The 13,636-nt window shown below is 32.2% G+C and overlaps 1 protein-coding gene across 1 annotated transcript in view; it reads left to right on the top strand.

Annotated features, from left to right (window-relative positions):
- Positions 1–2,678: 2,678 nt before the first annotated feature.
- The window catches only part of LOC148308654 (NPC intracellular cholesterol transporter 1 homolog 1b-like), a 29,954-nt gene continuing 18,996 nt past the window's right edge, over positions 2,679–13,636 (top strand). Inside the window, exons 1-11 of the mRNA XM_088261312.1 lie at positions 2,679–3,081; positions 5,216–5,404; positions 6,822–6,972; positions 7,792–7,912; positions 7,998–8,166; positions 8,957–9,091; positions 10,001–10,160; positions 11,261–11,318; positions 11,403–11,504; positions 12,223–12,401; positions 13,156–13,329. Of these exons, the coding sequence (XP_088117438.1) occupies positions 2,859–3,081; positions 5,216–5,404; positions 6,822–6,972; positions 7,792–7,912; positions 7,998–8,166; positions 8,957–9,091; positions 10,001–10,160; positions 11,261–11,318; positions 11,403–11,504; positions 12,223–12,401; positions 13,156–13,329 (1,661 nt within the window). The 5' untranslated portion in view covers positions 2,679–2,858. The remainder of the gene's footprint in view (positions 3,082–5,215; positions 5,405–6,821; positions 6,973–7,791; positions 7,913–7,997; positions 8,167–8,956; positions 9,092–10,000; positions 10,161–11,260; positions 11,319–11,402; positions 11,505–12,222; positions 12,402–13,155; positions 13,330–13,636) is intronic.

The raw sequence follows: 13,636 nt of genomic DNA, 5'->3' as shown, positions 1-13,636 counted from the left end.
TAGGAAAATATTTCAAAATAATCTAAAAACAGGTGTACGCTATCTTTTAACTGTACCTTCGTACATTGTATTAATTTAATACCTTATCATGCTTATAATCTGGAACAATATTATTATCAGCATTAAGTAGGATTATTTTCAATACTTATACTTCTGATTTTACATTATTTTTTGTCATTTTAAATCCACTTAATTGTTTCTAGGTGTATTAGACATTTTACAAAAAGCTTAGTTGAATTTTAAAACTTCACAACTGACAGCCGCAATGGGGTCCTGGTACCGACCCTAATGAGTGGGAGTGAAGCATAAATTCAAAATGCAAAAGAAGAATGAGAGTAAACTGAATGCAATCTCTACGACGATGCATGATACATGTTCGAATGGTGAAATAAGAAATGAATGCAATGCACTACCGATAAAATTCAAGGTGTGTTGAGAAGGTTTGGACACGTGGAACGAATAAGTGAGAAAAGAACGGAAAAACAAATTTGTGACGAATGTAATTGGCAACAGAAGCAAAACTTAAAATGATCAAGTACTTGAAAACGGTCAGGGAACACGAATGTGGAAGAGGCGACAATTGTTTGTAAAAACAGATTGGTGTGGTGATCTTTTCTCTCTGACCATCCTTGCGAGGAATAAATTGTTATTTAGTAAGTTAATATTATAACAAATTGCGAGCACAATTTTCTAAAAATACGAGTTCTACATAAAGGCTGCTCAAGTAGAAATTTAGGTTAGGTGGAATATTGGAGGTTAGGTGGAATATTGGAGAAGAAAACTTTTTTTGAATGATCTCTGAATTTCCGAGATTTCTTTAAATACGCGTTTAGGAAAATATGTATGTACACCCATACCTCGCTTCACGGCCTAGATACGTTCCACGAAACTTATCAATTATATTATTTTTTGACATCTCATCAAAGATGAAGAAGAATATGGAAGTCTGGGCATTAACGGGCTGACGACCGACATAGGCTGGTTTGAGTGATCACTTTACATACGTGTAACATTCACCAATTCTACCCATTATTGACAACCACACTACTCCAATTCTTGGAAGTTCTATATAAATGAACCAATTTAGAAACCTTGTTCTTGAATCACTAGAACTTCACTAGAGACATCTATTGGTGAGATGTAAAGAAGCTTTTTATTAAGCGGAAACTCTTATTTTATTAGTTTTTCTATTATTCTAATACAAATTCATACAAATTCAATGGGATCAGGTCCAAATTAGATAAATATGTAAAATGGTTTATCATTTAAAATGTATTTTATATTTTTATTTATTTAAGTACATACATTTCTACATAAAATAATAAAAGACTCCTAAAACCAACAAAAATACTTCATGTTATATAAAATATGTGTATGTATACAAACATTTAAAAAAAAGGCTGTAACTTAAAGACGATGAAGAAATGATAACCTGCAGATCACTGTCGTCATCATTTTTCGCTGGTAAGGATGAGCCTTGCAAAAAAAAATATTCCAACGTTGTTCGTCTTGCCTTCTTGTCTATTTCGTTCTTCAGTGATTGGCAACATGTAGATATATCGACATCGAAAAAAGGTTTTTTTTGCCGTTAAAACGAAACATCTTAGTCCGTAAATGAAAAACGTGCCTTTATTGAAGACGGCCGTTATAGCGAAATGCCGTATAAAGAGCGGCCGTATAGCGAGGTATGGGTGTATTGAAAATGCAGAAATATTTTTCGCTATTTCCGCTAAAAATATGCGTCACATCTTAATATACATAAATCGAATGATGGCATTTTTAAAAATTAAGGCAGAGATCTCAAACGTTCAAATTCAGAACGCGAAAGGCCGAGCCAGGTGATTGAATGACATTGATGAAGAATTCCATGTTCTTCTTCATATATGTTAAAATGTCAAAAATTAATATGGCGACTTATAATATAACGACATGCGCCGTAGCGTAGTTGGGTAGACGCTCGACTGCGAAACTGGCGTCGCGGGCTCGATTCCCGCCAATTGGAAAACGAAATTAAGATCGATTTATTTTCAATTGGTCTGGGTATTTGTGATGTGTTTTTCACATTTCACTTTCCCTATCCATACTATCTTATCTGCAGACACTCTCTTAAAATAGGTGTTTGGCGGGTTATTTTTTTTTAAGAGAAATATTTGTGTTTTTATTATTTACACAAATATTTCAATTTCATCCTATTTCTGTGAGCCAAAGCGGCTCATTATTAGAAATAGGTGTCAAATTGTGGTAGAATGGGTTCGAACCGAGAAACTCTGACTTACGAGTCCGCGACACTAACCACGGGACCACTCAGATCAATCAGAACCTAAAATCTGGTGGTGTCAAAAGTCTGCGTAATCGGGGGGCATGTATGACTAGATGTATGGATGTGAAGAAGGCGAGGAGTGTGTCAGGACAGAAGAGTGTGGCGTTCCATCCTTTCTGCCTACCCCTGCGGTAAAGTGCGTGATGGCAATAGTAGTAGTAGTATAATATTGTTAAAAGTGACTAATAGGAATAGTTACGTTATGTTTAATCAGTTTCTATGATACGGAAAGCCACTTTTATAATATTTGAAGTGAAATCGCTTTATCAGATTTCGTCAAATATGAGCAGGTGGTATAAAAATGTGATAAGAAATTGATAACAATCCAGGTGGTCATCGTTGATTTGATTCAAGCAACTATATTACACTAAGAGACAATAAAAATGAACACACTGTGCGTTTGCTATCATACAAGACTGTAACTTTTCAGAATCTCAAACTAATTAAAAATGAAAACGGTGTCCTCTTAGGTTTTACCTTTTGTTACAGAGAGGATGTGCATTGTTTAGAAATAGTGAACGAATATTATTTTATTAAAATGAAGTTGTTTTTGTATTTGGTCGGTTTCTTCGTCGTTTCGTTGGACGCAGTTGCGGCTGATTCGGGGTGTGTTATGTATGACGAGTGCTACTACGATGAGGATAGACATCATTACTTAAATTGTAATTACACTGGTCCAGCTCTGCCGACAAACGGTGACGATTGGACAGTCGAAATAAAAACTATTCTTCACAATCGATGCCCTGAAATTTTGCCGGACAGTAAGATTCTATTAATTTATTCTTAATTTAATTTTGTTCATTAATTGATTCGGCAGTCACTTTGTGGTAAAATCTATCAATTTTTTATTTCAGTTTTGATTAGTAAATACCACTTTATAGTAAAAGTGTTATCGATAAAGTAAAATTTAAAAGAAAAACTAATTTTTTTCGTTTCCAAATTTTAGCTCTCATAGATTAAAAATATTGAATATAAGTTTCAATGATGAAAACATAAGAATCATAATTTTTATAAGGTACAATAATTTTCAAACTATTGCCTTTTTTACAGCATTCCATAATAAATTTATATAATATATATATATATATATATATATATATATATATATATATATATATATATATATATATATATATATATATATATATATATATATATATATATATATATATATATATATACGAGATTGTTCACTCGCCAATGATTGAACGAAACTCGTAATTTTAAGGACAATATTTCGGACATCATTCATTATTTATCAGCCTTCGAATAGGTGACTGGCGAAATTGAGAACTTTTTAAAAAAAAACTTTATAAATTTAAATATCTTTGTTTTGACCACTTTTTTATTGGTACACTTGATCCATCCGGTTTCGACAAGAACCTTGTCATCATCAGGGTTTATAGACTAAATTCTAAAACATTCAAATACTCATAATTACCCTTCCCTTACCTAAAGCATCCACGCACTCCGTACACCATATGAAAATATGATTTAAAAACTCCTAAATGTTGTTTTTATTGTGCATTGCTTAGCGAATACGTCAACTCCAAATGACAACTGCGAATACAATTCGGTGATGACAAGGTTACTGTCGAAACCGGTTGGATAATGTGTACTAATAAGAAAGTGGTTAAAACAAAGTTGTTTAATTTTATAAAGTTTATAAAATGTGCTTCAAAGTATTTGCGAAAATATTAAATAAACTTTCTTTTATATTTGCAATTATCCACAGTTCAGCTTTGGATTCCTTTACAATATCTTCGTTTTCGTTCTGTCAAACAATGATTTTCCACAGGTTTTTTTAAATGTCCGTAGCACTTATGGTAATATATATCCGTATGAACATACGAGTATAAGAAACATTTACCCATTATGGTTAAAGAATACCCAATTAAGCAAAAGATACTTTAGTATGAAGAGATTCTAAAAAAACGATACTTTTATAACAAGATTCTTGATGAGGAAGTGCTCCTTGCATTCCTTTCTAATATATTCGTTTTTGATTCTGTCATACAACGATTTTTCATACATTCGGCTATGGCAGGGGTCGGCAACCTCTTGGACAAAAAGAGTCAAACGTGAGTAGCAAAACGGTTTGGAAATTTTCGGAGAGTCAAATTTTAATTTACAATTAAGTATTTAAGTAAATTTATTAAATGTTTAAAGGAACTTACAAGTATTTTTAAAGTAAAAGATTTTTAATCAACGGTACTTTTTTTGCGCAGTATTTTTTTGAACATAAATTGGTATGCTTGATATCAAACGAGCTTTTTATTAGTATATTGAATATGAAAGTGGTTCGAAACAAATGTGGTTTTTCAAAGGTTATTTTCATTTCAATGTTTACATTTTTAACAAGAGAAAGATTTTATGACGGCTTATATGTGCTTAAACGGCTACATCCCTCCTTACCAAACGATAAAGAAAAAAACATTTTTAATTTAAATTTCTGTATAAAATATCATGTTGAATTTGAAAAAGATAGAGCCACATAAATAGCTTCAAGAACCACACTCGGTTCGCGAGCCATAAGTTGCCGACCCCTGGTCTAAGGGAACTCATTTTAACTATATATGTATCCTATTCATTAATTCAAACCCTCATCCATCCGCATTATATAAACGCACTGCTATCTTGATCGTTAACACTTGAAGGGAAGGTGATCAGCCTTCCGCTTCAGGTACCAGTCCGGGGCAGTATTGAATAAATATTATATTATTAGGAAAAAATAATTTATATTTATTTGACCCCCCCCTGGAAATCGAGTCCGGGACCTCCAGTACGGTGGCCAAGCGTGCTGACCATTACACTACGGAGGCGGACACTGTGTATACTATCAGGTATGCAAAACAACAAACTCTTGAAGGGTTATTAAATCCTTATATTTTTCAGTCGAAAATGACATTACAACCTGCTGCTCCGCGCAACAAGTTCTCACGATGGAAGAGAACATAAAGCTCGCAGAAGGAATCATCTCCAGATGTCCAACCTGTATGAAGAATTTTGTCGCTCACATCTGTCAGTTTACCTGTTCGAGTAATCAGTCTTCCTTCACCTCAACAATTGTAGCTGACAGAGGGGGTAAAAATTTTTACACACATTTTTTAAATGCGTTACTGTAGAAAACATTACTTTAAAATTATTTTTTTATTTTATTTTATTTTTATTTTATTTTTTTATTATTAGATTAAAACCAATATTTTTAGCTTTTCCACTTTTTTATATTTGACCAGCGACCGGGTTTCGTCGTTACCGACATCATCAGACTGGTGCGTTACCGACATCATCAGACTGGGACGAAACCCGGTCGCTGGTCAAATATAAAAATGTGGAAAAGCTAAAAATATTGGTTTTAATCTAATAATAAATTAAAAATGCAATTCCATCACGAAGTGTCAGTGGATAATATAAATCTATTAAAATTATTTATTGACTTTGCATTAAGTTTTTAGAATGACATGTTAGTTATTTTAAAAACATATTACATATTACATAATATTCGCGATGAGTAATTTCCACTACTCATGGATAATAAGGAAAGTAAGAATGTTAAAAAATTATATAAAAAATTATAAAAAACTTACACAGGGCAAAATATAAAACATTAACCGGGTATAGTAAATAGACATATAAAAAAGCATAACGTATGAAGATTATTTGATAATGACCTTAAAAAAATTTAAACACTCACATTAAACCATATTCAGTTATTTAATTTTACACGCCTAGTTTAGAATTACATTTTTTAAAATCATAAAACATTAATCAATAATATGTTTTTCCAAAATACATCAACATATGGGTATTACCCATTCACCTCTGCGTTTACCTGAATATTTTTTTGCTCACTGGTTTTTGTATCACTTGCCCATGAAAACATCTGAAGTATTCGAAACTAATCGTGTAAAATGGAATAAAACTCTCAAAGTGGTATAATACAAAGGGTTAATTTATAAAATAACTTAATACTTTGAAACTGTTATTCAACGTCATCGGAATTTCGGTATACATCCGTACTGTCGGGAAGTACGCATATATATATAAATATATATATATATATATATATATATATATATATATATATATATATATATATATATATATATATATATATATATATATATATATATATATATATATATATATATATATATATATATATATATATATATATATATATATATATATATATATATATATATATATATATATATATATATATATATATATATATATATATATATATATATAAATATATATATTAATATTTAAGAACCAGCTGACACAGGTAGTACTGGGATTCCCCAAAATCCTGTGTGGTATTGATATTACACCTCTCTGATATTACACAAAATTTCATACGATTTATCGATATTCATATCTTTGATATTCAAATACAGTCTCACAGCGCGTTTGATATTATTTAAGTATATGTATGTTGAGCATGATGATCTTATTACAAATAACATATGTTATACATATATAAAATCTGTTTTAGATTATGTCCAAGTTCTCAATGTAAATATCTCCTATGAGTATATGGAGAAATCTTTTAATTCTTGCGCTGGAGTGGTCATGCCACAATCTGGAAACCTCGCCATGGACCTCCTATGTGGCGATTATGGGGCTGCTAATTGTAATCCAGAAAGGTAAAAATATTATTTGTTATTAAGAATAAAAACAACAAGCTCCTCTCATCTGATCATTGATGTCTGGAGTGAAATACTAGTTAATTCAAACAGTTTGTTTCGAAATTAATCAATATAATTGTGTCGGATTGTGGTCCCGTGGTTAGTGTCGCGGACTCTTGAGTCAGAGTTTCTCGGTTCGAGCCCACTCTACCACAATTTGATATCTATTTTCAATAATGAACCGCTTAGGCTCACAGAAATGTATGAAATTGAAGTATTTTATAAATGATAAAATCACAAATACTTCTCTTTTAATAAATAATAATAATAACCATATCCGCTCCCTAGGTGGAGCATATGGAGTCCACAAGCTGTCTCCAGGCTTTTCTGTCGGCTGCCAGCTCCCTTGCATCCTCCCAAGTCAGATCCGCGTCTCGAAGTTCTGACGAGAACTGCCGACGAATTGTCAGCAGTGGTCGTCCCGGGCGGCGCGAACCTGATGCCTTGTAAAAGAGGCAAGCTTGATTAAGGCTCTCAGGAGGCATGCGGAGTACATGGCCAAGCCAACTAAAAAAAACTAAAAAAAATAATAATTAGAAGTTCTAAGAATTTGAATAGTGGGATTGTCATGGGCAGAATTTGTGAATGTTACACGTGTGTAAAGTGATCACTTAAACTAGCTTTTGGCGGTCGTAAGCCCCGTAAATGCCCAGACATTTATACTCTTCTTGAGCTATATTGAATGTCAAAAAATGGTTATAATTCTTACTGATTATGTGAAAAACTTCTATACTAAATAATTATATTGTAATGCTGCAAACACTTATTTTATTTTAGATGGTTTGAGTTTATGGGTAATTTGGATAACCCTTTTGTACCCTTTGAGATTAATTTTATAGTAGATGATGATGAAACAGCTCTAAATCCTCACGTTATCGGATGCAATGAAACATATGAGGTAAGGTTTGAAATCGTGAGATCGTTGTGACCAAAATCACAATACAAAGTTAATCAAAGCATATTTATCTTATTTTTATTTTCAGGGCTTCTTTCCGTGCAGTTGTGTAGATTGCCCAGCTAGTTGTGAATTAAATCAAATTCCTATACAAATAGATGATAGCTGTATGGTGGCTGGAGTTAATTGTACCAGCTTCATTGTAGCACTCGTGCTATTTGTCGTCATTGGAGCCATACTCATTGGTGTTTCAATCGGTAAGACCATGTCAATAACGATGATTGATTGAATTCTCCGTTTCGAAATAGTCTTGTAAAAAATTGAAATCTGTAAAATAATCAATTTATGTTCATAAACTACATATCGCTCACTCCTTTCAAGAACGTCATAAATCAAAAAAACTTGATTTTTAATGAGATCGTTTTTAAAGTTTAAAAATATAAAACAATTTTTTAAAAATAAATATCAAGCCACTTATTGAACTTTTTATTGTGCAACAGATCTTTTTAGGTAAAATCTGAAGGTTTATTCTCCATTTGAAAATTTTTAAGTATTTAAAAAAAATTATTAAACGATACCTTTTCTTCAAAATGCAAAAACAACACTTTCTGCCCTGTAGCGGGTAAACATTAAGTTAAAATTATGCCGCTTTTGCTGGGATATAATACATTTTCTGGGGATTCCGACAACATGCACAACTGAAATTTGACGATTTTTGATTTATGACGTTCTTCGTATGATATCAAATGTTTCACTTATGTGTTTATGGTTGATAAGAAGACTTTACTTTTTAGCAATAGTTTTTGTGCCGTATGTTTTTGGTTGGTTAGAAGATGGAAGCCCGCCAATGTACTTTTTACTTATTTTCTGTACATGCAATAAATATATAATTTTGGGATGCGAAAGACGAGATTTAAACAGCAACATTTTTTTCCTTAAATTTAATTTATGTAATTATTAAATAAAATAAAATTTTTACTCCAATATGATTATTAATTAAAAAATAGCATCATATTTGATTTCATGTATTTCTCAATTGGATTTTAGGACTCTACTGCGTGAATAAAAAGCGATCACGTAATGAATTTACCAAAGAAAACAAGGAAATCGATGATGGCAGAAGGTGTTACTACAGTGGAGTGAACAGATTATTAGAAAAGTGTTTCTATGCACTAGGATCTGGTGAGAAGTAAAACAGTAAAATAATAACACTTATCTCTTTTCATATGATTTGTTTTTCTTATGATTCGACCAGATAATTTATTCACAACATTTTGAGTGTTTCCAAATACTTATTCACAAATCTGGATTATCTCCAATTATACGAGTTATTTTTCATATTATTTTTTGACACGTCAACATGAATGAAAAATAATATAGTCTGGGCATTTACGGGGCTTACGACCGCCATATGTTGGTTCCAGTGATCACTTTACACAAGTGTAAGATTCACCAATTCTACCCATGATTGACAACCACAATTCTCAAATTCTTGGAAGTTCTATATCATAATAATAAAACCCTTATCCGCACCCCAATGGTGCATAGGGCACTGCGTCATATAAACGCAGTGTAATCTTGATCGTTTACACATGAAGGAAAGGTGATCAGCCCTCCGCTTCAGGTACCAGTCCAGGGTAATATTGAATAAATATTACAGTGAAAAAATCACTAATATTTATTTCACCCCCCTGGGAATCGAACCCGGGACCTCCAGAACGGTAGTTGAGCGTGCTGACTATTACACTACGAAGGCGGACAAGGTACAAGTACTTGAATCACTAGAATTTTTACTAGAAACATCAATTGGAACTGTACATCGGCTGTCCAAACTTAAAACACAGTAAGGGACATTTTTTTTGAAAAACATTTTTTCCTTTTAAAAAAAATAAACAGGAAAAAAGTCCCATGTGTTTTAGGTTTGGACAGGTGACATGTACTTGCTCTGTAATACTCGCATATGTGAATGACTTGATGGAACTTTTCTGTTAAATTCCCAATTTTTAAAAATTAAGACTGACTTATCAATTCGGGGAGCAGTTTTGATATAACGTAATATATTGTGTAATTTACCGATTTATTCAATTTCAGCATGTGCCGCCAAACCGGTAACATTTTTGATGGTGATATCGTGGATCATCATCGGCTTGTGTTTCGGAATATTTTACCTCGACGTCACAACAGACCCAGTCGAATTGTGGTCATCTCCCTCGTCTGAAGTTAGACAGCAAAAAGATTATTTCGACTCGAGGTACGTTTCATTTTTATTTATTTGGATTCACGCATATACACGTACATACAGCTTTGTGCGCTTATAATTCACAATTTTATCTTTGAATTGCTGCTTTTGTCTTAAAAGAGTTAAGGTACAGATACACATGCTACCAATTAAGCATGCTTCAAACGAGCATGCTTTCTAGCTGTACGCATTTGTTTGAAAATCTGAGCACTTTTTTAGATTAGTAGATTCAAAATTAGTGAATGATGATGAACTTTTTACTACATTTTTTTTACACGTCTCGGCTTTAAAAACCTTAAAGTACATATCGCTCACTCCTTTCAAGAACGTCATAAATCAAAAATCGTTTATTTTCAGTTGTGCATTTTTTCGGAATGCCCAGAAAATATACTATATCCCAGCAAAAGCAGCATATTTTTAACTTAATGTTTACCCGCTACAGGGCAGAAAGTGTTGTTTTTGCATTTTGAAGAAAAGGTATTGTTTAATTATTTTTTTAAATAAACTAAATATTTTTTAAATGGAGAAAAAACCTTCAGGTTTTACCAAAAAGATCTGTTGCATAGTAAAAAGTTCAATAAATGGCTTGATATTTATTTTTAATACATTGTGTTATATTTTTAAACATTAAAAACGTTCTCCTGAAAAATCAGGTTTTTTGATTTATGACGTTCTTGAAAGGAGTGAGCGATATGTCAAATCTGACGTTCCCCCTTAGTAATAATATCTTTAATATACTCTTATTATATTATATGTAATTTATTTATGAACCTCTGAGATGAAGACTCTCCGATCCATAACCGGAAACACATTGCGAAACCGAGTAAGAAACACAGACATCCGGAGCATATGTAAGACCGAGGATGTCGTGAGGTGGAGACGACAATGAAGGCGATACAAGAATGAGCATATAAACAGAATATCAGAAGACAGTCTTCCACGTATCATCCTTCAAGGAAACCCTGGAGGAAGCAGATCCCCAGGCAGACCTCCAAAAAGCTGGAAAGATAGCAGGGAGCCAACATCCCAAGAGCAACAGGCGGAGGCACAAACAGATCATTAGGATCTACAAAAAGAAGAAGTATTTTAATGGATTTTTCTTAAAATTTCAGGTTTGGTCCATTTTATCGGACTGCACAGATATTTATTGAAGCAAAAGGATTACCCACGGTAAGATATATTTTTTCATCGTATTGTTTTCAATGAAATCAAAAACCTAAAAAGACATTTCGAATTGACGCAGTTTTATTTTAGGTGACCTATGTGACGGACAAAAACCAAACAATTGTCTATGGACCCGCATTCAACAAAAACTTGCTGTTAGAAGTCATAAATTTGGAGCAACAAATTCTCGAGGTACACTTTTTAAAAAAAAATCTTTTTCAATATGCTCGAGTGTAATTTTATGGATGTTTTAACGTTTTTTTTGCATATCACAAAATATGTACGCAATTTGAACATCTCATGATCTTTTATTTTAGGTAATTGCTATTTTTTTCTTTTTGGTATAGTATTCGTTTCTTTTTTCAACTTTATATTTCTTGAAATATTTTTTTTTAATGTTTTTTGCAGAAAAAAAAAAAAATAAAACTAAAACTTCGTTTTTAATCACTTTTATTTTTGGTATTTTATCCAGGGTTCGGCAATAACCTTGTCATCTTCAGAGACGGACATGTCCATTCCCGTTTTTATCGAAGAAATAAAGGATTTAATTTATTTTTATTCTGATTAGATTTATGTTTTGTTCAGGGATTTCTTGGTGGAACTGCATTTCATCTATTAAAACAAAAACTTTGATGACATCCGGTCACTAGTAAAATAAAGAAAACTGGAAAAATATTTATAGAGTTGTATTTTATGACAACTATGTTAGAAGCTAGAAAAACGCAATACAATATCAAAATTGTACACAAATTGACGTGATTTCATTTAAATGATGGAATAAAAAAAAATCGAATCAAGTAACCACGTCTTTTAAATAAATCTTTACCGTATATTATTTGGTTTTATTTATTCGATTGTCCAAGTCTATATCATAAATTTAACGTGTAAAAAAATAATTTTTAATTTTCAGATCGGTATGGATGATGACGCTGGTTTAACGGACATCTGTTTTGCTCCATTGAGGTCTCCATATACTGGTCCTCATAAACTATCCGAATGTTCGGTTATGTCATTCTTTGGATATTTTGGAGATAACATCGACAAATTTAACAATTCAGACTACATAAAGATCATTCAAGGATGTTTCGGGTAATTTTTCATTCATTCGTCCATTTTCGTCACTTAAATTAATTTTAAAAATCTTTAGGTCATTAGAAAATAGTTTTACCTCAGAGTTAGAATAAGATAGACAGCTAAGTAAGAATAAACATGTGTAAGACCGATTGCCACATATGAGATGAAGACCAGGATAGACACAGCAAGAGCCAAATCTCTTCTAAGAACTTCAGGTAAGAAGGCATTAAGGTGCAAAATATAGAATAACAAGAAATATAAATAAAGGAACACGAAAATTCGTAAAATGTGCAGTTCGGGGGATATAGTCAGATGAGGAAGACAGCGCAGACGATTCAGGAATGCTCATGCCAATCGTCTGGCTCGAATTGCTATTCAAGAGAACCCAGACGGAAGAAGACAACCTGGAAGATCTCTAAAGCGATGGCGTGACAGCTGGTAGTCCACATCACAAGAGACGGATCCAAGGATATATAAAAAGGAAAAAGACGTCAAAACATTCTCAAAGCAACTCTGTGACGTTTAATATATACGAAATAGGAAAAACTACAAAAATTCACGATTTTATACTAATAATATATACATCAACAAAAATCCTTGGCATTAACATTAAAAAAAATCATTAATTGATTCGAAAGTCACTTTTTAGTAAAATCTATCCATTTCTAATTAAAGTTTTATTTGGTGTCTTAAATTTTACAAGTGTCATAATAAATTTTATGAAATATTAACTAAGTTAAACTTTAATTATAAATATTGACAATTCCAGCAACCCTTACGGTCCATCGTGCCTCGCTCCGTGGGGCGGGGGTGTGGAACCTAATTTGGCCTTTGGTGGGGGCTCTGGTCCGATTAAGGAATTGAATACGGTGGTTCTGACATTCTTGCTCAATAATTACTTGGACGAAGAAAGTGTGAAACCGGCTATGGAATGGGAAGAAAAGTGAGTACGGTCTAATTTTTTTTTCATTTAACAATATAATAAGTACAAAATCTACTATTTTGTCAAAAAAATATATCCACAAAGTCAAGGCCTGTGTGTGGTTGTACATTTTATTTTAAGTATTAATTAAGGGTACTTAAAGAATACGATAGATATCAAAATGAAAATTAATTAAAAGTGCTAATATTATGCAAACGCAAATATTTGTTTTTATATTAATAGAATACTAAAAACCAAAAAATGTAACTGAAAAAATGAACAATAAGCATATATTGTAGATGTAATTCATTAAAAGAAGAAGCTACTT

Source organism: Brachycentrus maculatus, unplaced genomic scaffold (assembly GCF_059751285.1).
Source record: "Brachycentrus maculatus isolate JH-2025_06_01 unplaced genomic scaffold, ASM5975128v1 h1tg000153l, whole genome shotgun sequence".
Lineage (NCBI taxonomy): Eukaryota > Metazoa > Arthropoda > Insecta > Trichoptera > Brachycentridae > Brachycentrus > Brachycentrus maculatus.
The sequence above is the reverse complement of the archived record's forward strand: the minus strand, read 5'-3'. Positions and strand labels throughout refer to the sequence as shown.